The sequence below is a fragment of the Hyperolius riggenbachi genome, chromosome 2 (assembly GCF_040937935.1).
Source record: "Hyperolius riggenbachi isolate aHypRig1 chromosome 2, aHypRig1.pri, whole genome shotgun sequence".
Taxonomy (NCBI): Eukaryota; Metazoa; Chordata; class Amphibia; order Anura; family Hyperoliidae; genus Hyperolius; species Hyperolius riggenbachi.
Genome location: NC_090647.1, coordinates 449,691,285 through 449,717,169, shown reverse-complemented (window position 1 = coordinate 449,717,169; position 25,885 = coordinate 449,691,285). Strand labels below are relative to the sequence as shown.

Genomic DNA, 25,885 nt, shown 5'->3' with positions numbered 1-25,885 from the left:
TTTGTGTCCCCACTGGCAGCTGATATGTTTCTCGCCCACAGCTCCGGAGTCCCGGCATCCCCTCCGTTTCAGATGCCGACCTTGCCAGATCAGCATCTACTATGCCTGCACGAGGTCCACTGTCAATCACGCTCACATTGTTAGGAGTGTTCAGCACAGGGGCGGGCACAGGACAGCTGCAGGGGCTGGTAGAAGCCCCAGGTAAGCAAAACTCTTAAAGTAAAGCTGAAGAGAAAAAAAAGCCTTCCATGTCCCCTCTCGGTCTCCTCATTCCAGCACTGTCACCTCCATTACAGCTATTCGACCAACTGGTTGAGTACACCTCCATAAACCCTCGGAAGGCTGTGGGAACACTCGTGTTTCTGTGGGCAAAGTGAAAATGTATCCTATATGCAGCTTCTGGGCTGATGAGTGCAAGTAGTCTTCCAGTATTTGATAACATGCTACATTCATATTGCCATCATCCAAATTCCCTGTACCGATTTAGCTCATACACCTTCAAAACATCAGAGATTTATTTATTTATTTATTTATTGTATTTATAAAGCGCCAACATATTACGCAGCGCTCCACCTCCATGCTTCATCGTAAACATGGTGTACTTTTCATCATTGACCTCATTGACGCCTTTCCAAACATAGCGTCTATGCTTGTGACCATAAAGTTCAATTGTGATTTCAACACTCCAAATGACTTTTTTTTTTCCAGAAGTTGTGATGCATGACTAGGTTCTGTCTTGCATATTTTAAGCAGGCTGTTTTGTGACAACGTTGCTGGAATAACTTTCTTCTGGTAACTTGATCATTCTTCTTCAAGTGCCTCCTTATTGTGCATCTTCAAACATCCACTCCACTTTCTTGCAGAGGAACCAGGATGTCAGCCGAAGTTATTTGTGTTTTTTTTCTTTGCATCCCAAGCAATTCTCCTGGCAGGTGTGGTTATGGTTGGTCTACCTGACCGTGGCATCAACAGAACCCCTCAATATCCACTACTTTACGGGAATTTGAACACTGCTGATTGGCTGACTTTATACACAGACTGCACAGACTACTGTAATAACAAGCAAATAAGTCACAGTTGTGGAGAATTAACTTTAATATTCAATTAGCCTTATACTACTCAATCAACCTGGTTGGGTCGATTTGTGTATATATTACCAGGCCGAAATCTTAAAACCTTTGACCAAGTTCACTTGGGTGCTTCTACTAGTTAATATGATAAAAACTCAATATTGTATGATATCAACAAGGTAAGTAGCTTTACTCAACCACTAACTGTTGTTGTATTTTAAAGATGTATCAATCAAAATACCAAGTGTGTTTACTATTAATGAAAGCGAAATAATGAAATGAAGGAAAAATATTCAAAGTAAGTTGACAGGTGATCATTCAATTTTCTTGACATTCAATAAACATTTTCCACTCTAGCCATTTAGACAACAGTCAAATAATTTGAGAAACTCAAGTGAAATTTATCGAAAACATTTTTTTTTAATACTATTAAGCCTCTTATCGAAAAACTATGAAACTTTGTTTCAGTTTGGTTTGGTTGAATTATGTTTACATTTTGTTGGCAAAACCAGATGTAAAGAATGCTTTTCATCCATCAATAGTTCTTTGTTAGCCCTATCAGAGGTCAGAAATATATATAATTTGCATACAGTTTGGGCAGTAATGGTTTCTTGAGACGGTTTCAGTTGCAAGTGTTTGCAGAGGAACGCTGTTCAGATGTATTAACGCACACTGCTTGAGTGTTTTCTTGAGTGAATGATTAACTTTAGCTTGCTTACTGAGTGTTACCACCTCCTTGCATGCGGATATAAGGTCATGCACTGCTGTTGGAAGGTTATTTAGATAATTTTTATTTTCAGATGGCTTTAAAGGAAATATCATGCAATTTTACCAAAATGAGATCTACTTACCTGGGTCTTCCTCCAGCCCTTGGAAGGCTATGTGTCCCTCACCGCAGCTCTGCTCCAGACCGATCTCCCGGGGTCCCTCTGTAGCAGCCGCCGACCTGGTGAGGGCAGCAGCCTCTGCGCATGTGCACACCCGCACCACTCCCAACCGTGCTCATGTGGCCGTGAGCTTTGTGCACAGGTGCACTACTTCTGCCCCTGTGCAGAATGCTCCCAGCTATCAGAGCACAATCGCAAGCGGCGCGGGCGCACACTCGCGCATGCACAGAGGCTGTCAACCTCACTGGGTTAGCAGCCTCTAAGGAGGGAACCCTGGGAGATAGGTGTGGAACAGAGCGGCGGCAAGGGACACATACCCTTCCAAGGGCTGGGGGAAGCCCCATGTAAGTAGATCTCATTTTGTTTAAATTGCCTGATATTTCCTTTAAGGCATGAGCAAGTACAAGACTGAGATTTTACCATTGCATCCTATCTATGCAGGATGGCAAAATACTGCCTTCATTTTACCTGCGTTATTACATAGGTGAAACTTGCTTGCTGGATAACAACTATATAGTAACGTTCTTATACCAAATATAAAAAGTGTAGACCGAATGATATGTGAACAGTACAACAACAGCAAAACATTTGTAAAGCGCTTTTCCCTGTAAGACCCAAAGCACAAGGCATTCCACAGGGTAGGGGCAGCATGACAGAAAGCTCAGGCTCCAAAGGTTTTTAGTTGGACTCTGGGGGTGGTCAAGTCATTGGATCCTTTTGATCTGAGGTTGTGAGTGGTGTGACGCAGTTGCAACACTAACAGTAGCCAAATCCTGTGCAATCCACTGATATCTTCCATCCTGCTTGATCGACGAAGTTAGTCGATTCTACATGATGTCGGTAACTTTTCATCGACCAGGCATGCGGCATACTGGAACACACTCCATTCTCTCTCGATTCAATAAAATGTTCGAATCCAAAAATGTAGATGAATCTGCAATGTTACCTTGTACTCCTCTGGACAACCAAAACTACATTCAGTTAGTGAAAAATCCCTGTAATCTAAGGCTATATTTAATTACACCCAGCTACTACCTAGTTTCTGTAAGAAAGAATAGAAATCAGAAACATGTTATTTTTACCTCTTAAATGATTGTACAAATGTCTGTGCCCACACAACAATCATTTTAATTCCAAGTAAAAAGGAGAGTTAAAATACACAACAACAGGGAGATTTCAAAACATATACAGGTATTCATGCACAGACTCGCATATATAAACACACCACCCTCTTAGCCAAACAGCAAAGAGATCAAAGCCTTAGTCACCGGAGGAATTGCCCCTCCCTGGGTTGCCTATTCTTTTATACCTATCTGTCTGCATTACTCACTGCTTTGATGATATCGGAAGTGTTAAGAGCAATGTGCTGTACACCAGCACCGCCATAGTAGTCCACGTACTCCTGAAAAATGAAAAACAGGAAGAATCTAAGCGTTAAGTGCATCTTCAGCTGTGTTTTCTGCTTCTACTTGTTTGTAGTAATGCTCTAAACTACACTGAGAAGAAGTTTAAAGTCAAATGTTCTGTAACTTGAATATATATTTTTTACTTAAAGAACAACTTTAATTGCTTAAAGAGGAACTGTTGCGAAAATCTTAAAATGTAAAACACATACAAATAAGAAGTACATTTCTCCCAGAGTAAAATGAGCCATAAATTACTTTTCTCCTATGTTGCTGTCACTTACAGTAGGTAGTAGAAATCTGACATTACCGACAGGTTTTGGACTAGCCCATCTTCTCATAGGGGGGTTCTCATGGTTTTCTTTGTTTTTAAAAGCACTTAGTGAATGACAGTTGCTCTGTCCAACTGCCAAAATAGTGTGCAGTGAGCAGGGAGGCTGGCCAGCATCTTTTTCAGAGAATGTCTTTATAAAGAATAAAGACCATGCTGAGAATCCCCCATGAAGAGATGGACTATCCAAAAACCTGTCGGTAATGTCAGATTTCTACTATGTACTGTAAGCTTTAGCCTTTCTAGATTCATCAGGATCCCCTGCAGTGCCTTCTGTTTTTCAAACATTAGCTAAAACCATTTAAAACTGGCAGTTTCATATACCTCTGGTTTAAGGACTTGTTCACACTAGAGGCATTATTGGCCAATTTTAAGTGCGGGCGTTTTTTCAAAAATGCCCTCAAAGCGGTTACACCATGCTTCTCTATGGTGTAGTTCAGATTGGAGCATTCCGTCCGCGTTCAGGTCAGAAAAGTGGTGCCTGAGCCATTTTGCCTCAATGGAAGGTATAGAAAAAACGCAAACGCTCACAAAATGGCTTTGTGCAGTGATTGCGTTCGCATTTTTAAGAATAAATACATTGTATTTATTCTTTTCCGGATCAAAGAGTTCACTAGCGAAAAACCGCAATCTCTCGGCAAAACCGCTTAGAAAAGCGGTTAAAAAATACAGTACGCAGGTAATTGCCGGGAATCGGAAAAAAAGGCTTAAAAAACCGGCCAATGCGGACGGAACGCAATGTGAACAAAGCCTAAAAGTGTATTTTCTCACCAAAACTTTAAAGGACAACTGAAGGGAGAAGAATATGTAGGCTGCCATATTTATTTCCTTTTAAACAATACCAGTTGCCTGGCAGCAGTACTGGTCTATTTGGCTGCAGTAGTGTCTGAATCACACCAGAAACATGCATACAGCTAATCTTGTCAGATCTGACATTAATGTCAGTAACCCCTGATCTGCTGCATGCTTGTTCAGGGTCTATGGCTAAAAGTATTAGAGGCAGAGGCTCAGCAGGAGAGCCGGGCAACTGGTATTGCTTAAAAGGAAATAAATATGGCAGCCTCAATATCCCTCTCTCTTCAGTTGTGCTTTAACATTAATTTTCTCAAAAACTACATTTTTTTTAATTGTGATTGAGAATCTATTTGGTTTAAAAAGTTTTACACAGAACTTGTATGCATGTTTGAAACCTAGAGCTACAGATTGCCCAGCAAGCTCATGGTGAACCAGAACTAGAAGTGTGTAATGGCCCATACTCACGAGGGACTTTTGTCGCCTCAACACGCGGCGCGCGCGACAGGTCGCCCGTGAGTATGGGCCGCGCGCACCCCGAACTGTCGCCCGCAACGGGCGCGCACCCCGAACTGTCGCCCCTCGCTGATGTCGCCAGGCGATTGAAAAGTTCAATCGCCTGGCGACAGTCGCCGCCGCAGCTGTCGCTAGTCCGCGTGAGTACGCGGACTAGCGACAGCAACCTCCATTGAGGTACACAGAGCTTCCGGCGAGCTTCCGGCGGGGGGAGGAGGAACGTCGGCGACAGCTTCCGTCATGCCGCTGGTCCCTCTTCCGCGTGTGTACGCGTAGGGACCTGGCGAGGAGCTGTCGCCGGCCTGTCGCCCACACGCTCACGTGTGCTGGCGACAGGCAACATTTGCTGCCCGTGAGTATGGGCCATTAGGCTACAAAGGACCAAAAAGCCCTCTTACTAAAAACGCCATACAAAACTGAAATGTGCTTTCTTAAAACAGAAGGTATTTGCGATTATTCAGGTTGGAGTAAGCATCTGAGGTCTCCCACAATGTATCACTTTTGAATATTCTAAATTGTCCCTTTGTTGTCCCTGAAAGCCAAACTCAGCTCCTGAACTGCTGGAATGCAATAATGTGTTAACTTGTTAATTATACAGAGCCAAACTAATCCAACATGCATACAGACTGTTTTGGACAGGTTGGTCCTCCTCATCAGTGCATGGCATGGATTATAAGGTAGGCTCTCATACCTCATGGCTCTATGAGGCACGACTTGAAACACGCGGTTACATACTGCCCAGCAAGCTCATGTTAAACCAGAACTCCTACTAGTGTGTAAGGGGCTAAGAAGGACCATAAAGCCCTCTTACTAAAAACACTACGCAAAACAGAAACTTTTGTGCCCCTTGGACACTGTTAGGAGTTCTGGTTAACCATGAGCTTGCCGGGCATTTTCTTTACTGTTTCTCCCTGGATTTTATTGTTACTTATTTTGAATAAAGCCTTTTGATATTTAGCTAATTGGAGCATTGTTTGGCTCTGTTTTCTGATTGTACAGTCTCTCCTTATGCAGTCACTGCTGAGAGTATCTCCTTATGCAGTCACTGCTGACAGTCTCTCCTTATGCAGTCACTGCTGACAGTCTCTCCTTATGCAGTCACTGCTGACAGTCTCTCCTTATGCAGTCACTGCTGACAGTCTCTCCTTATGCAGTCACTGCTGACAGTCTCTCCTTATGCAGTCACTGCTGACAGTCTCTCCTTATGCAGTTACTGCTGACAGTCTCTCCTTATGCAGTCACTGCTGACAGTCTCTCCTTATGCAGTCACTGCTGACAGTCTATCCTTATGCAGTCACTGCTGACAGTCTCTCCTTATGCAGTCACTGCTGACAGTCTCTCCTTATGCAGTCACTGCTGACAGTCTATCCGTATGCAGTCACTGCTGACAGTCTCTCCTTATGCAGTCACTGCTGACAGTCTCTCCTTATGCAGTCACTGCTGACAGTCTATCCGTATGCAGTCACTGCTGACAGTCTCTCCTTATGCAGTCACTGCTGACAGCCTCTCCTTATGCAGTCACTGCTGACGGTCTATCCTTATGCAGTCACTGCTGACAGTCTCTCCTTATGCAGTCACTGCTGACAGTATCTCCTTATGCAGTCACTGCTGACAGTCTCTCCTTATGCAGTCACTGCTGACAGTCTCTCCTTATGCAGTCACTGCTGACAGTCTCTCCTTATGCAGTCACTGCTGACAGTCTCTCCTTATGCAGTCACTGCTGACAGTCTCTCCTTATGCAAGCCCCACTTAGTAGATACTGCTCACACTAACTAGAAAAGTTAGCCATGTGACATTGCTCTAACTTGTTACATCTGAAATGCTAGAATGATAGTAATACCGGTACCTGAATTTGTGACTTTTTCTTTCCAGCAGCCGGTTCATTTATTGGCATTTTTATAGTTTCTTCATAATTTGTTACCACGATTGACCGCAAAGCACTGTATTCAGTGTGAACCTGTTTGTCATCTACAGACCAGAATCTATGGAATAACAAGCATTTCTGATACCTAGGGAATTATAAGAGAAAACATCAGTATGGACTGTATTCTTCCGTTTCATAAATCGGTATACAGTACACTTTTCTGACTGTAATGCAGATGCAGAATATTTTAAACTGATCCTTTAACTCTGTACGGCTCTTACAGTACGGCCTACTTTACACAAATGCTTTGGGAGGGTTTGAACTCCACTTTTAAATATATATATATATATATGTATATATATATATATATATATATATATATATATATATATATATAAGATGCTTGGAAAATGCCTAGGCAAATTCATACAAACGTTGTTTGTGTTTTTCCAGGTGCCAACTGTCTTTGTAAACTATGCCATAGGCTGCACAACAGGCAGCATTACTACTTCAGCAGTAATTGCTGCTGTCACAACCAAGGCTTCACCGATCCCCAGTTAACCCTAATGGTAGGATGAAGATCCAGCTGCCTGGCCTTGTATTGATGCAGAGGTCAGGTAATGACATTATCAAGAGTCTGGGAGTGTCATGGCCAGTAGGGGACGGGTATAGCAGAGCTAGATAGAGGCGTGGCATAGGGTGGTAGGGAGTATGGCTTGGGTTTCAATCTCAGCAGAGCTTTGTTTTTTGGCAGTAGCCTTGATGCTGATAAGGCAAGGCTTTATAGTGTATTATGTCATACAGCCTTGCCACCAGTTTTCGGTCATGCAAACTTCTACAGGTTGGCTTTCAGCTGATCATTGGCCTACTACTTGCAGCTACTAAATACAGTGGGATGCAAAAGTTTGGGCAACCTTGTTAATCATCATAAAGTTCCTGTATAAATCGTTGGTTGTTACGATAAAAAATGTCAGTTGAATATACCATATAGGAGACACACACAGTGATATTTAAGAAGTGAAATGACGTTTATTGGATTTACAGAAAGTGTGCAACCATTGTTTAACCACTTCAGCCTTCAGTCGTTTTCACTTTATGCATCCGAGCAATTTTCACCTCCCATGCATTAGCCTATAACTTTATCACTACTTATCACAATGAACTGATCTATATCTTGTTTTTTCCGCCACCAATTAGGCTTTCTTTGGGGGGTACATTTTGCTAAGAGCCAATTTATTGTAAATGCATTTTAACAGGAAGAAACAGGAAGAATAAGAAAAAAACGGAAAAAAATCATTATTTCTCAGTTTTCAGCCATTATAGTTTTCAAATAATACATGCCTCCATAATTAAAACTTATGTATTGTATTTGCCCATATGTCCCGGTTATTACACCGTTAAAATTATGTCCCTATCACGATGTATGGCGACAATATTTTATTTGGAAATAAAGGTGCATTTTTTCCGTTTTGCATCTATCACTATTTACAAGTTTAAAATAAAATTTTTTTAGAAATATTTCATCTTTACATTGATATTTAAAAAGTTTAGACCCTTAGGTAAATATTTACATGGTTTTTTTTATTGTAATGTTTTTTTCTTTTTTTTTTTTTTGTATTAAACATTTTATTTGGGTATTTTTGCGAGGGTGGGATGTAAGCCATAGTTCTATAATGTAAATGTGTCTTGAGTTTTATTTTTTTCACTTGTAGTTGTAGTTTTACTTTTTGGCCACAAGATGGCGGCCATGAGTTTGTTTACATGGCCATTCCAGAACCTTGTACTTGTTCCTCTGCATGAATACCTTAGTTGATTTTGAACAGTGTTTAGGGTCGTTGTCTTGTTGAAAGATCCAGCCTTGGCTCAGCTTCAGCTTTGTCACTGATTCCAGGACATTGGTCTCCAGAATCTGCTGATACTGAGTGGAATCCATGCGTCCCTCAACTTTGACAAGATTCCCAGTCCCTGCACTGGCCACACAGCCCCACAGCATGATGGAACCACCACCATATTTTACTGTAAGTAGCAGGGGTTATTCTTGGAATGCTGTGTGCTTTTTCCTCCATGCATAACGCCCCTTGTTATGCCCCAATAACTCAATTTTAGTTTCATCATTCCACAGCACCTTTTTCCAAAATGAAGCTGGCTTGTCCCGATGTGCTTTAGCATACCTCAAGCAGCTCTGTTTGTGCTGTCGGCGGAGAAAAGGGTTCCTCTGCGTCACTCTCACATACAGCATCTCCTTGTGTAAAGTGTGCTGAATGATTGAACGATGCACCGTGACTCCATCTGCAGCAAGATGATGTTTTAGGTCTTTGGTGCTGGTCTGTGGGTTGACTCTGACTGTTCTCACCATTTGTTGCTTATGTCTGAGATTTTTCTTGGTCTGCCACTTCGAGTGTTAACTTGAACGGAGCCTGTGGTCTTCCATTTCCTCAGTATGTTCCTAACTGTGAAAACAGACAGCTGAAATCTCTGAGACAGCTTTCTGTATCCTACCCCTAAACCATGATGGTGAACAATCTTTGTCTTCAGGTCATTTGAGAGTTGTTTTGAGACCCCCATGTTGCTACTCTTCAGAGAGAATTAAATGAGGAGGGGAACTTACAATTCACCCCCTTAAATACTCTTTCTCATAATTGGATTCACCTGTGTATGTAGGCCAGGGGTCAATGAGCTTACCAAGCCAGTTTGAGTTCCAATAATTAGTTCTAAAGGTTTTGGAATCAATAAAATGACAACAGTGACCAAATGTATGCACCTGCCTAATGTTATTTAAACAATTATTGCACATTTTCTGTAAATCCAATAAACTTCATTTCACTTTTTAAATATCACTGTGTGTTTCTCCTATATGATATATTTAATATAACTGACATATTTTATCGCGACAACCAACGATTAATACAGAAAAAGGTTGCCCAAACTTTTGCATCCCACTATACCTAGATGAAATACATTTCATTGAAATGCTGTAACTACTAATAAACCAATTGTTTAAGCACTCCTGTAATTCACACAGTCCTGACCTTTGCATAGCTAGGATAGGCATCCCATGATTCTCTGTGACTAGTAAGTAAAGATGAACAGTTTCATGTATGTGGGTGGCACTCTGGCTAAGTGACTAACACTTTCACAGGTTCCATTCCTGGCCATAAGAATATGTGCAAGATGTGTTTATGTCCTTCCCAGGTTTATGCGAGTTCCCAGTCACATCCCAAAAGCATATTGATAAATTAATTAGCTCCCCCACAAAATTGTCTATAGACTATAGTAGGGTTACTAAACTCAGACTGTGGGAGGGACAGCATGGTCGGAAAATGTAAGTGTATTTTAAATTCCCAGTAATAATAATTATAAGAAAGTGAAACTCAAGACTACAACCAGGGAGTTACAAATAGATCATATGGCAATATGTCGCTTTGGCTTCCTGTGTTATGCTGCATTGTGAGAAATAATCCCTAGATCAATACCAGCCACTCAAGACTTATAAATAGGTAATAGGTAACTTTTGGGTTTTGTTTTTCCCTATGTTATTTTACCAACACGATAAAATGCCTTAATCATCTCTATAGATAAGTAGAGGTTATTGGTTCTTTGCCTACCTCCGTTCCCTAAAAGTACAATGAAGGTATATTAAAAAGCACTTATTTGAGGTCTCCCTTTGGTCTGTCAAATAGGAGATAGAGGTGCTCGTTCCTGTCTCATCTATGCCATCCAGCACTATTTGTTACTGACCTGAGGAAGCGGGCCAACCTGCGAAACGCGTAGTCTTTGTGCAATAAATATATTTTCCAGTAGCCATTGTACGACTGGCTCATTCTTCTAGAGAGGTGGTCTAGCCTATCAGTCTCAATTTCAATATTTGTATGTATGTTATGATTCTGGGCGCCTCCTCCCAATAGCTGTTTGATAGTTTTATAGGAGATAACACTCAAAGATAAATCTAAAAAGGCACTCTTGTGACTTTCTAATAATAATAGAATTTCCCACTAGCCACATTAAAAGCTTTATTTACCATTTGGGTGAGAGGATTTGAACTTTAAATAACCTATTGTAAAGTGTCAGCATCACAGACTCCCTGTGTTTTAGTAAAATAGAGAATTGTCATGACTGCCAGATGGTCAGCAGGCTCTCTGTGTCATCCAGTGCCTTTGCAGGGTGGGAGGGAAGGGGGGGGGGGGGGGCACAGGTGACTGCTGACTTGGGTGTCAGGGCCTGCACAAGCTTAGAATAAAAGGAGTTCAGAGTCATAGATGCTGGAGACAGGGTCAGGACTGACAGGGTTCATGTGACCATGAATCAAAGCTTGCTGCAGGCAAGGTCAGCACTCGCCAGGCACACGTATCAGGGTAATTAGTTGTAAACCTAAAAATGTCCATGAACTGCTAAGTCACTGTACCCCTACCCCATCCAGTTCCATGCCCCCTCCCTTCCCAGCTTTGGCAATGCCTGTATGAATCTTGGTTATGCCAATAAAGCTATCTTTGATTTGATTTATAATACACAGCATAAGGGAGTCTAGTAATAGAGTATCAGAAAGGGGAAATCTGTCAGGCGGTCTTTAACTTGAAATTTCACGTTAGCTATGAAATTGCTGTAAACATGTATCAGCACTGTGCAAATTTATTGTAATTAAAATAACTTGTTAAATTTAATTTACAACCAGCAGGAAATTTTAACAATTCACTGCAAGAATAAAGTACACTTTTTTCAGGCATGGACTCTTTGTAGTACTTATCACCCATCTATTTAGCTTTTCCTGTATTAGTAATTAGCTGTGCAAACCAATGTTAGTTATTTTCCACACCTGCACTAACTGAGTTACTGGAAGCAGCTTTAATACTCTGTCTCTGACATCCTCTTGGGAGGGATCTAAGGCATTTTTTTTTTTACTCATCTCAGTTTATCAGACAAACTTCTGCCTTGTCACAGAATGGGGATTTACATGGCAGTGGTGGACTGTAGTAAATTAACGACAGTAAACTGTAGTAAATCACTACAAAGCTAAATATTTCCATTGGTTATCTAGGCAGGTTGTTTAACCACAACACAATGACTACTTTTGTATGGTTATGTATTTAAATGATCATAATAACTCTATAAATGTAATATTATGTTATTTTCACATGTGCTTACCAGTCCACAATAGAAACCATGTCATTATCCGGTTGATTTCCAACAATGTGATCAATAAAGTTAAGACAAGCTGGTGGCCTATGGGGGAGTGAAAGCAGGATTAAATTAATTTCTTTTGAGTTTATTTGTATTTCCTGTCACAAATGAAATGAAAACAATGACACAATAATGACCCATACTAATTCATCATAAAGTGTATTGAGTTAAGCACATGGCATGGTGCACTGTATGAGGATCTGTTCATACAGTTAGCAGTGCTCTCTGCAATGGAGTAGACAAGACACAGAACATTTATATCGTCCTGTGCTCCTGGTGGACTCAAAGCACCAGAGCTGCAGCCACTAGGACGCTCTCATTAGGCAGTACCAGTTAGGGAATCTTGCCCATTGTCTCCTTACTGAATTGGTCCTGGCTTACTAAACAGGAAGAGCTGAGATTTGAACCCAGGTCACCTGAGTCAGAGGCAGAGCCCTTAACCATAGTCCAGCTACATGTAGCAGCATGGCCTTATTCAATATAATTAAATATGGCTGCCTGTCTCTGCCACTCAGAAATGCACCAGGACACATTAATTACACGGCATGGCATTGCACTGTAGGCGGTGAGAACATCATCACTTTACTGAATCCAGAGCCCATGCTTGGGCATGATACCTGAACAACTAGGCTAAGTCCCATCAAATGCTCTGCAGAATGTCAGTGAAGTTTCTACATTGCTATCAATGACTTACTTAAATAATCAGAAGGTAACTACCAATCAAATCAACTTTTTAATGTTTCAGTTATTTTAACCCCCTTTGGGCACTCATAACTATAAGTTATGCTCAGGCTGGTCATTGTGTGCATGTTACAATAATATAATGATCCTAGAGCGTGGCTTGTAGGGAGGGTTACACAGAGTTTGTATGTTCAACGCATGTCTGCATGGGTTTCCTCCGGGCACTCTGGTTTTCTCCCACATCCCAAAAACATACAGATAAGTTAATTGGCTTCCCTCTAAGGCCCGGTTCACATTAGCGTTAGCTGTCCGGATTCGCCGGGCCGGATCCGGACTGTATACTGTACAAACGGAACGGACGTTCGGCATAGCATTGTAAGTCTATGCGACCGCACACACGCGTCCGTTCCGTACGGACCGGAGCTGGACAGATCCGGACTCCGGACACTTTTCCAACATGCGCTATTTTTAAGGTCCGGATCATCCGGCCGACGTACCCGGACTGGAGCCTGACTGCACCATCCGGCAATAGAAACCAATGGGAAACAGAAAGCACAGAACACACTGGCTATAAAAACGGACGTTCTACCCCACTTCCTATGCGTTTTCTAGCGGCCATTTTCGATGGGGACACATGGGCACAGCATTTCTGGAGTGGAGCAGCAGTGACTTTGTGCTGGAGCTGTTTGGCAGTATGTCGGACGTGGAGGTGAGGCCCTACACAGCGGAGGACCTGATTCTACAGGTGCAGCTTCTGCTGACCTCCCAGACCCCAGGAATTTATATAGTGTATGTTATCTCTTTAAAAAAATGGATCCGGATCACAGCCATATTCATACCTGATTGAAAACGTATGCAAACGGACCGGATCCGGATAGGAACCGTACGGGTCCGGTCCGGATCCGGTCCGGACATCTGGTCCGTTTTCCCCAAAAACGCAACCTAAAATAAGCCCAATCTACACGATACGATTCTTTGTGCGATTCGATTACGATTCTATTTACGGTCCGATTAAATCCGACATATCCAATCGGATATGTTGCAAAGCAATGGCAAATCAAATCGAATTGAATCGAATCCCCATCGGATATGTCGGATATGTAGACTACAATGGACTTATGACTATGGTAGGGATAAGATTGTGAGCCTCACTGAGGGACAGCTAGTGAGACAACTGTATATACTCTGTATAAGTGCTGCTGATGTTGGCATTTTATAAATATTAATAATTATAATATTATATGTAGATAAAATCAATGATATGTTATCACCGTGAACTTACAAAGAACCAAGCACTGGATCTGTGAATAGTGGCTTTTTAAAACCCGGCAGAAATTCACCTTGATATGGCCCCAGGTATTCAACAAGGGTATGTGTAGTATCTCCATACTGCAGAGGAGAAAAAAACAACAGTGAAATAGTAGCATGTGTATTCTACAATGTCTGCTAGTTCTGTCATTACTCCTAGAAAGAATGTGCTGCAGGCAAATAGCCTAGGAAGTGAAATGAAGGCCTCCCTCCCAGTGACTGTCAGAGGGAAATCTGGCTCATCAGAGAGAAGCTAGAGATCAAAGCAAGAACATTTAATCACTGGACAAAACAGGGCCTGCGGGGATAAAGGAAACAAGTAGCGGCTTTCAATAATCTCTAGTGTCAGAGGAGAAAATGATAATTCAATTAAGCAAAAAGTGAGAGCCAAAACATACAGTTTGTAGAACTACGTATTTCACTTTGCCACCTTCATCCTCTTCTACCCATGGCTCCTTCACAATCGTTGCACCTCGTTCTTTGGCTTTCTGTAATTTAAATCACGCAGTATTAGATGTCTGTAAATGGATTTAGTGGTCTTCAGTAGTGTATCAATTACAGCAATAAATTCAGCTCCTGTAAAACTCCTGTTTCCTCTACAAATGAAGTTAAAGTGAACCTATCATCAACATTCCAAGACTGCAAGTTGTCCCATGTTGCCCTGCATGCCTACTGTTTTATTCTTCAGAACAGCGACATTTTATTAGTAAATGCAGCGCCCCTCAGGGGATTGTGGGAAAGTGATGTCATTTGTGGTATATAAAACATAGGCACATGCATTACATTTATCACCAAAAGTCGATCCAAGCCTTGGTGTATATATAAGCACTATCACAGTACTGATCTTGGTGGAGCCATAAAAGTTTGTATTGGAATTTACAACTGAAAAAAAAATCCCCTATTAGTGTGACAGTGATGTCTCATACCTGTTTCTTGACCAGTCTCATCTGTATTGAGCATCCATAACCTCTCCATAGCAAAGAATATGTTTGTTGGCTGGATAGTGTACTCGGTAAAGAGAGTCTAATATCCAATACTTTTAGTCATAGACCCTGAACAAGCATGCAGAAGATCAGGTTCTGATTTTACTGGATTAACCATATGCTTCCAGGGTTTTGGATACTACTTATGCCACAAGATCAACAGGGCTGCCGGGCAACTGGTATTGTTTACAAGGAAATAAATATGGCAACCTCCATGTGCCTCTCCCCCCTGGGTTCTGACTCTACACAGGAGACCAGGGTTCAAATCTCAGCTCTTCCTGTTCAGTAAGTCAGCACCTATTCAGTAAGGAGTCCTTGGGCAAGACTCCCTAACACTGCTACTGCCCACTGAGCGTGCCCTAGCGGCTGCAGCTCAAGCTTATTGAGTCAGCCAGGAGAAAATCGCAATATAAATGTTTTTGTCAAAGATGGCAGCTCCAAGCGCTAAAAGATTGCCGTTGCATAGCCATGCATGTTTCTAATCACATGAACTGTATTTTGTTCATGCCTTGTGCCAACTAGATACTGTATAAGACAAGCCAGGCAGTGTGTTTAGAATAACTAAACTTAGGAGTGTCTGCACAGCTTATAACAAATTGGGAGACATACTGTAATCATTTCTGTATGTGACAATTACTGCATTAATTGCGCTTGGAACATGTCGTGACTGTGGGCATCCTATCCCACTCTGATTTACTAGTCCTCACAGATTAGTATGACCTTGATGACAGAAAAAACAGTAAGTAATGCCTTCCTCCTGTACAGCCAAGGCTGGAGAAAGAATGCTCACAATGTTTCTCTCTAGAAAGGGCTATACAGGTAGTCCCCGGTTAAAGAACGAGATAGGGACTTCTACGTTCGTTTCTAACTTGACTCTGTCCATAAGTAGAATCATTGTGCCATCTCTGTCCCCTGTAACTCCTCTATGTGCCCCTGTGCCTCCAGTGTCCCCATCTGTGTCACCTCGGTTCCCCTGTGCCTTAAAGAGAATCTGTACTCTTAAATTCTTACAATAAAAAGCATACCATTCTATTCATTATGTTCTCCTGGGCCCCTCTTTGCTATTTCTGCCACTCCCTGCTGAGATCCTGGCTTGTAATTACCAGTTTTAGGCAGAGTTTACAAACAAAAAACATGGCTGCTAACCAGCATGTGACAGGCTCAGAGAAGCTCAGTCTGTGACTCATACAGAGCCTGCAAGGGGTGTGGAAAGGGTGTACATAACTTCTATCCTATCACAACAGAGCAGCACATTCCTGCCTGAGCAGACAAAGCTGGCAAAGGAAAGAAGATTGGATTAGATAACCGAGATAATACAGCCACTGTGCAACTAGGAAAGGCTGCAGTAAGACAGACCACATTAGAACAGGTACAGGAACTTATAGGATAGAAGAAATAAGGCTGAACATTTTGTTACAGAGTCTCTTTAAGCGTCCCTCTCTGTGCCGCTTCTGCCCCAACACCCCCCCACCACCACCACCACCACCCTCACCCTCACTGCATCACCTCTGTCTCCCTGTGCCCTCAGTGCACTGAAAAAAATGTAATTTTACCAGTTTAAAAACATTTTTTCTTTTAATTTTTAAAATTGATTTTCTCAAAAACTACAAGGTCTTTTTGAAACAGAAATGTTTTACATGTCGCCACAGAATAACATCTCACATTTTCAGGCTATTTGGGTCAGTGGGTGGTTTGTAAGTCAGTTGTTCATGAGTCGGGAACTACCTACATATAGGAATTTCATGGTGGTGTAGTAGATAGCGCTCTTGCTTTGCAGCGCATGGGCCCCTTGGTCGAATCCGGTTCAGGACATCTGCATGGAGTTTATATATTCTCCCTTTTGTTTTTGTGGGTTTCCTCCCACATCCCAAAAATACAGAGATACATTAAAAGGCTCCCCCTCCAAAAAAAAAAAAAAACAACAAAAAAAACAATTGGCCATAGACAATAATGGACATACCACTATGATAAGAATCAGATTGTAGGCCTGCAGAAGATGTCAGTGCTATATACATACAGAACAAATGGTAGATGTAATTTCAGAAGACCGTGTATAGAAAATGACATAGCCGATCCAAAATACTTCTTACTGTACTGTTAAGCACTTGCATATAATTAGTTCACTTTCCTTAGTGCTTTCCAGTGCATTGAAAAACTCAATGACTGTCTATGCCAAAGACTATGCACACATTTAGGGGAAACCATGTACTGTATGTTTTGGAAATGCAAAATAAAATCCACATAAACACATGCAGAACACATAGGCTCCATTCAGATAACGTCTTGACCAGGCTTTCAAGGAAAAAACAAAGGAAATGACTCATGCCAGTTTTGACGATCATCATGCTTCGTAATGTACTTCCAAAAACTCTGGTGTCGTCCTGCCCCCGCCTCATCAGATTTTTGAGTCAGGTTTATAGACTATTGAGTGCCTTATTCCACAAACCAATCCCCAAGAATCCCTGGCAGACTTTCTTACACAAGAAAATTGACACTCTCAATACCCACCAAAATAAGTTGGCTTCCTTAGGTTTCTCTGCGGCTACCATGACCATCGTAAAAAATTGGGGAAAAAACCTCAGTAAACTTCGAGGAAGTTAAGACACGAATGAACAACTATATGGTAAATGAAAAGCTAACCAGTATCCTGCGTGATACACACAACATTTTTTAAAGAATTTGGGACTCTTGGATCCAGTTGGAACACCCCACTATGGAGGATAATTTAATTACCAGGCTATGAGATGGATCCCCCTCTCTTTCTATCTTCTACCACTTCCTCTAACTTCTCTAATTTTCCTACTTCTCCTAACACTTCTCTTCCTCTTTCCTCACCCCTCACTTTTACTGCATTAGCAGGAGCTCCGCACACTTTATAGTGGGGACCCTCAAGACATAAGTCCTGGCCAACTACCAACACCTTGGCCAAACCCCCTCCTACTCCCCACCCTATATTATTCATGCTCCAGATATCTGATTTTATACCTCTGGAACACACTTGAGCTCATCATTTAGACATCTCCTCTCCCTCCCATTCCAACCCTAGTTTTATTTTTCTTATTTTCTTTAGTCCTTTTTCTGATGTTCACAATTGTGCAAAGCAACTTTTGCATGAACCTTGGACTCCTAAACCTTATACAAATTTGGAACATTGAATACCTTCCTCTTCTTCATTGCATTATATACTCAGTTCAGGTTCTTCTGTCTGTTGAGAGTATTATTTCAATACAATGTTACTTCGTTGTCTTGTCTTTTTATGAAAATGTTAAAACCCCATGTTTTGTTACCTTAAAGAGACTCCGTAACAAAAATTGCATCCTGTTTTTTATCATCCCACAAGTTCCAAAAGCTATTCTAATGTGTTCTGGCTTACTGCAGCACTTTATACTATCACTGTCTCTGTAATAAATCAACTTATCTCTCTCTTGTCAGACTTGTCAGCCTGTGTCTGGAAGGCTGCCAAGTTCTTCAGTGTTGTGGTTCTGCTATGAACTCCCCCTTCCAGGCCCCTCTATGCACACTGCCTGTGTGTTATTTAGGATTAGAGCAGCTTCTCTCTTCTCTCTTATCTTTTACAAGCTGGATAAATCGTCCTCTGAGCTGGCTGGGCTTTCACATACTGAAGAATTACAGACAAGGGCAAAGCTGTTTGCAGGAAGAAACGAGCAGCCTGAAACTTCAGTGCATGCGAACAGGGGGAAAGAAACACACAAATGATCTCTTGAGATTCAAAAGGAAGGCTGTATACAGCCTGCTTGTGTATGGATGTATTTTCTATGTGTGGACATACTGTACATCAACCTACTTCCTGTTTTGGTGGCCATTTTGTTTGTTTATAAACAAACTTTTTAAAACAGTTTTTAACCACTTTTAATGCGGCGAGGAGTGGCAAAATTGTGTCAGAGGGTAATAGGAGATGTCCCCTAACGCACTGGTATGTTTACTTTTGTGCGATTTTAACAATACAGATTCTCTTTAACATGAAAATTTCAATAAAAAAACTTTGAAAACAAAAACTCTGGTGCTGGCTGACAATTCTGGTGGCCACCTTGGTTTTTTTTGGTTTTAATTTAGGTAGATTTTAAAGCTAAGCAGGTTCATTTATTCTTAGAGGGCAACTTACAAGATGCCAGTAAGTCAGAATAGTATATAATCCGGGATAAAGTCAAAGGGAAATGTTTATTATAGTTATTTACACCTTTTAGCGTTGCCAGAAAAATTTTCCTGTTGAGGTCTGTAATCAGCGTTCGTTGCTGTTACCGTAATGGGAGGAACATCTTACTCCATCATTGTCTGAAAGTCTGGCACTTATTACTTGTTGAATGAATCTACTGTCTGATTGTGTTTCATTTGTGCTTTTACAATGATGCCTTTTAGAGTCCTCTGTTTGTTGACCTTCATTTGAACCAGACCACAAACAAGAAGTCTTCTACCGGTAGCAACTGTAATCATCTGGTGAATTGTTTAGACTTCATTTTTAGATGAGGATTAATATATTTTACCCAGTTAACTTACCTACCTAACGACTGCGTCACGCCAATTGGCGTCAAGTCCTGGGGGCGTGTTTTGCTGGAGATCGCGCATCCCCACTTGAATGACAGAGCTCCGCTCCATCATCAGTCTCCCAGCGGCGATCACCTCTAGGAGACTGTTAGACTGCGAAATCGCCATCTATTAACACTGTACAGCGCCGTGATCTACATCGATCTCTGGATACTCAGGAGTGATCAGCTCTCATAGGCTGATGCCTATGACAGCCGATCCCTGTCATTAGCTGGCAGTGGGAGGGAGGGCTGGGTATAAAAGTAAATTAAAAATAGTAAATTTTATAAAAAAAATATTTAATTAATTAAAAAAACACTGCCTGCAGCAGCGATCAGAGCCCACCAGCAGAAATCTCTGTTGGTGGGCAGAAAGGGGGGGGGGATTCATTTGTGTGCACGGATGTGTGGCTCTGCAGCAAGCCATTAAAGCTGCAGATCCCTAGTTTGCAAAAATTAGTCTGGTCACTGGGGGGGGGGGGGGGGGGGGGGGGGGGTAAAGCCTGTGGTCCTCAAGAGGTTAAGAAGTACTGAAACCACAAGAACTTTGTTGCAGTGTACTACCCCCCCCCCCCCAAAAAAAAAAAAAAAACTATCTTTAAAAGTTATTATATAGTACAGTACTACATTTCTGAGACAAAAGGGGTAGACGCACGGCATCGCTTCCAGCTTGTTAAAAAAGTCAATTTTTTACCTTGTTTGTGGACCACACGTGTCCCATACCACTGGTTTAAGCACACACCTAGTCTTAAAGAGACACTGAAGCAAAAAAAAAATTATGATATAAATATTTGGTTGTGTGATACGGATAATTACTAGAACATTTGTAGCTAAGAAAATAATCTCACATTTTTAGTTTCAGTTATATAGTGTTTTTTTTTTATAACATTGCATCATCTACAAACATCTACAAGCTGCATTGCTACATGCATCCTCACAGTGTACCACACTCCATATTAATTTCACCTGCTCTGCTTTCCTCACCTTACTCAGCTTCTCATGAACTGTTAGCTCTCCTGAAATCTCTTGCTTCCCCCAGCTGCTCAAAAACCTCACAAACATTTAAATCCCATTCACATTTGCTTACTCTCTCCCTCCTACTCTTACTTGCAGCTGGTGATATATCACCCAATCCTGGGCCACAGCCTGCTGCCAGACAAGCCTCCCCTGCTGACCTGCTTCACACACTTTACTGCCCTCTGTCCACAAATAACGTAAACATCCATCCTCGCCCCAACCTTCTTTCCATCCATCCCACCCACAAACACATGCTCCCCCTACTCTGCGGTCTCTGGAATGCCAGATCCGTCCGCAATAAACTTACAGCAGTCCACGACCTTTTCCTCTCCATATCCCTCACCATCCTGGCACTCACTGAGACATGGCTCACCCTCTCTGACTCTGCCGCAGAGGCTGCCCTCTCCTATGGTGGGCTTCACCTCAGTCACACCCCCAGACCAGACAATAGGAATGGGGGAGGGGTGGGTCTGCTCCTCTCCCCATCCTGCACCTTCCGTGTCCTCACCTCACCTACCTCCCTACAATTCACATCATTCGAGGCCCACACCATCCGCCTCTACCACCCCCTCCCTGCCATTGTTGCGGTCCTTTACCGCCCTCTGGGCTCCACCCCACAATTTCTCGATGAGCTTGCCTCCTGGCTCCCTCACATCCTCTCCTCTGACCTCCCCACCATCATCCTCTAGGATTTCAATATTCCCATCGATGAAGCCCAGAACTCCACTGTGACCCGGCTACTCACCATTGCCAACTCACTTGGCCTAGTACAACACACCAACACCCCCACTCACACTGCAGGTCACACTCTCGACCTTATATTCACTAAATCCACCACCATTGCAGACCTTGGCATCGCACCCTTTCCACCCTCAGACCATCACCTTCTCACCTTCAACCTCCTCACAGAAAGGCACCTTCAAACTACCCGCACACCCACCTGGTCGATGGCAGCGAGACCTACGCAAGCTCAACCCTAGCGTCCTTGCTGACCCCCTCCATGCCCTCTCCTCCACTCTCCCCACCCTAACCTGTCCTAATCTTGCTGCAGCTCAGTATCACCAAACTCTCTCATCAGCCCTAGAGAAAGCTATTCCACCAATATTCCGCCGCAACTAACCCCCTAACCCCCAGCCCTGGCGCACTACCCATACTTGCAACCTCCAGAGGAAAACATGCGCCACTGAACGGAAATGGAGGAAAACTAGACTTAACCAGGATTTCCTACAGTACAAGACTAACCTGCTGCAGTTCCACACTGCCCTTGCTCATGCGAAGCAGGAATACTTTACCAAGCTCATCGGAGCACAAGCTTCCAACCCCCGGCGTCTTTTTGGCACTTTTAACTCCCTGCTTAAACCCACCCCCCCACCCTCCGTTTCCTCCCTCTCTGCCACAGATTTAGCCACCCACTTCACCAACAAAATTGTCTCCATCCGTCAGGAAATATCCAATCTTCAATCTTCACCTCCCACCCCCTCCCAACCAGCTCCTCCTCCACCCTATCCTCCCCTCACCTCCTTCACTCCCATTACCACTTACTGCAGACTTCCCATACCACTACTTCCCCCCTTGACCCCATCCCTTCTGATTTACTCCAGCCTCACTTCACGGAATTGGCCCCAGTCCTCACTACCCTGTCCCTATCCACATGCACCTTTCCCTCAGACTTCAAGCAGGCCACTGTACTACCCCTGCTCAAGAGACCCTCCCTCGACCCCTCGCTACTCTCCAACTACCGCCCTATCTCCCTCCTTCCCTTTGCCTCAAAACTCCGTGAGCGTCTGGTTCACATATACCTGACCCAATACCTCAATGCCAACTCACTGCTAGACCCACTGCAATCTGGATTTCGGCCTGCCCACTCAACCGAAACTGCTCTCACCAAAGTGGTCAATTACCTTGCCTTAGCTAAAGCTGAAGGTAAATACTCCAGTCTCCTCCTCCTTGACCTTTCAGCAGCTTTTGACACAGTAGATCATCCCCTACTCCTCCAGTCCCTCCAGTCCATGGGCATTCACGATCTCGCCCTGACCTGGCTTTCATCCTACCTCTCCAACCACTCCTTCACGACTGCCTTCAATGAGTCCTCGTCCACCCCCAACCACCTCTTAGTGGGAGTCCCCCAAGGCTCGGTCCTTGGCCCCCTACTGTTCACCCTATACACATCCTCCATTGGCAAGGTTGTCTCCTCCATGGGTTTTAACTATCATCTGTATGCAGATGACACCAAGATCTACCTCCACACCCCTGACATATCCACCACTACCATGGACAAGGTCTCCTCCTGCCTATTAGCCATCTCCTCCTGGATGTCCGCTAGGTTCCTGAAACTAAATCTAGACAAAACGGAATTTATGATCTTCCCACCCCGGCCATCCATGAACCTCCCAGATGTGCATGTCACTGTTAACCACACTACCATTCGCCCTACCTCTCAACCCTGCTGTCTGGGTGTCACCCTGGACTCCGCACTCTCCTTCACTCCCCACATCCAAAACCTGCAACTTCCACCTTTGTAACATCTGTAAGATTCGTTCTTTACTGACCTCTGCCATCACCAAACTCCTCATCCATGCCTTCATAATTTCCCGCCTTGACTACTGCAATGCCCTTCTGTCTGGTCTCCCTATGACCCGAATAGCCCCACTGCAGTCCATCATGAATGCGGCAGCCAGAATTATCCACTGCTCCCATCGCTCCACCATGGCGGATCCCTTCCTTGTATCCCTCCACTGGCTTCCTATCCAGTCCAGAATCAGATTCAAGATACTGTGTCTGACCTACAAATCTGTCCACAAAACCTGTCCAAACTACATTTCCGATCTTACTCAGAGGTACACACCTCAGTCCTCACTCCGCTCACTCCGCTCTTCCAATGAACTTCGCCTGACCCCCCGCATCACCCAGTCCCATGCACGCCTCCAGGACTTCTCAAGAGCTGCTCCAACACTATGGAACTCCCTAACTCCACCCATTAGGGCAGCCCCCTCCTTCAACATCTTCAAGAAGGCCCTCAAAACTGACCTTTTCACTCTGACCTACTACCCCTCACAAGTGCTCTAAATCCACAGCTGAACTCTGGTCTCCTACCTTTCGTGTCCTTACCTCTCCCTCTAGATTGTAAGCCTCTGGGCAGGGTCCTCCTCCTTTTGTGTCCTACCTGATCATGCACCTCCATTACTGTGAACCCATGCTATGCATCTTAACCACCCTGGCGTTCTGATTAAATCGCCAGGGTGGCTGCGGGAGGGTTTTTTTTAAATAAAAAAAAAACTATTTCATGCAGCCAACTGAAAGTTGGCTGCATGAAAGCCCACTAGAGGGCGCTCCGGAGGCGATCTTCCGATCGCCTCCGGCGCCCAGAATAAACAAGGAAGGCCGCAATGAGCGGCCTTCCTTGTTTTGCTTATATCGTCGCCATAGCGACGAGCGGAGTGACGTCATCGACGTCAGCCGACGTCCTGACGTCAGCCGCCTCCGATCCAGCCCTTAGCGCTGGCCGGAACTTTTTGTTCCGGCTGCGCAGGGCTCAGGCGGCTAGGGGGGCCCTCTTTCGCCGCTGCTCGCGGCGAATCGCCGCTGCTCGCGGCGAATCGCCGCAGAGCGGCGGCGATCAGGCAGCACACGCGGCTGGCAAAGTGCCGGCTGCGTGTGCTGCACTTTATTTGATAAAAATCGGCCCAGCAGGGCCTGAGCGGCAGCCTCCGGCGGTGATGGACGAGCTGAGCTCGTCCAGACCGCTCAGGAGGTTAATGAACCTAACTTGCATAATCTCCATGCTCCCATCCAGTGACTGACTAAGCATTACCTTGTACTCATACTGTGCTGCAAAATCTGGTCTTTCTTGTATTCCTGTATTGTCATTTTGCTGTATGTCACCCCTAAATATTGTCTGTAACCTAAACTAATGTCCAGCACTGCATAATATGTTGGCGCTTTATAAATACAATAAATAAATAATAAATAAATAAATTATCTAATATTTGCAGTTTACACACTACTCAGCATTCTAAATGTTTTTACAGAGCAGGCCAGTGAACTATTGACCTGTCCTCTGGAGAGAAAAAGAAAATACAGTGACTGACAGTTGAGATAACAATCTTCAGAAGACAGAGCTCTCTGTGACTTTGAAAGTCGTGAAGCTCAATGGCACTTTTGCATAGATAACAACTGGCGTTTCTTAACTCTTCCTGTCCTGGAAACAATATTAGACTTATGCCTCTGCTCCTAATGTTTTATTTCTTAGCTGTACTACACATACAAATCATTATATCATAATGTTTTTTCGCTTCAGTGTCTCTTTAGGTTGCACAGAATAATTTATTTTGACTTCCGTACAATTTTTTTTATGGTGTCTGCCCTTATTTGGTGGATTCTATGTAATTGAAAACTATAACTGTCAAATATATCAGCAGTTCTAATTGTATGCTTGGAATACAAGGCCACGAAGAGATGCCTGGCTCTTTCCACTGATGTGATGCATGGTTGGTATTGGAACAGTGCAAGAGAAAAAACAATGCTCCAACTTGAGTGATACAGGAGGGTAGGTTGTTATCAAAATGTTTGCATGGTCAACTAGCTGTGATAATCTCTGCCTTAGGGGACTTGAGCGTTTGTTACGTAGTTACATAGTTATTTTGGTTGATAAAAGACATACGTCCATCGAATTCAACCAGTATAGTTGTGTTTCTATATGTATTGCTTCTGTCATATGACTGTGGGTTGCCAAGTCCACAGGCAGTTCATGCCTGTAATAACTACACATTGATCCTTTTATGTGCATCTGTGTTGGGTACCGGACTAGCCAAAGCCTAGCAACAGACCATCAGAAAGAATAGAATTCTGTTTCCATGTGCTGTTATACATCTTCTCTAGGGTTTGAAATGAGTAAGCTTCATCGTCTTGCAAAACTTGGCTCATTCATCTCAATTTACCAGGCTTGATATGCTTGGACAAATTTAGCTTACTCATACATTGTTGTCCTCTAAACCCTAGGATATCAACATGTGGTATGCATACACCTGGAGTACTCACTATCACTACTCAGGATGGTGCTAGGAGGTACTTGGCAAACATCATCTTTCATAAAGGGGTACATTCTGTAATAATGTTGGGAAACACAGCTCTAAAGCAATACATTATAAAAACAACAAATATTCAGTTTATTTTGGTGGTTTCTGTACCTGCGCTTTTTTGGTATCTGGTCATCTTCTAACATGGTGATCTACTATGCTTCCCCTACTTCACACAACCCGTGAGAACATCCTTATTTATAGGTAAGGTGCTCCTGTGGATGATAGGGAAAGGTGTGCCA

General features: G+C 43.2%; 1 protein-coding gene across 1 annotated transcript in view; it reads right to left on the bottom strand.

The window, feature by feature from the left end:
- The window catches only part of LOC137546959 (4-hydroxyphenylpyruvate dioxygenase), a 74,962-nt gene that overhangs the window by 8,119 nt on the left and 40,958 nt on the right, over positions 1-25,885 (bottom strand). The window contains exons 7-11 of the mRNA XM_068270044.1: positions 14,426-14,515; positions 14,002-14,108; positions 12,003-12,080; positions 6,846-7,008; positions 3,288-3,359 (exon numbers count right to left, since the gene is read on the bottom strand). Of these exons, the coding sequence (XP_068126145.1) occupies positions 3,288-3,359; positions 6,846-7,008; positions 12,003-12,080; positions 14,002-14,108; positions 14,426-14,515 (510 nt within the window). The remainder of the gene's footprint in view (positions 1-3,287; positions 3,360-6,845; positions 7,009-12,002; positions 12,081-14,001; positions 14,109-14,425; positions 14,516-25,885) is intronic.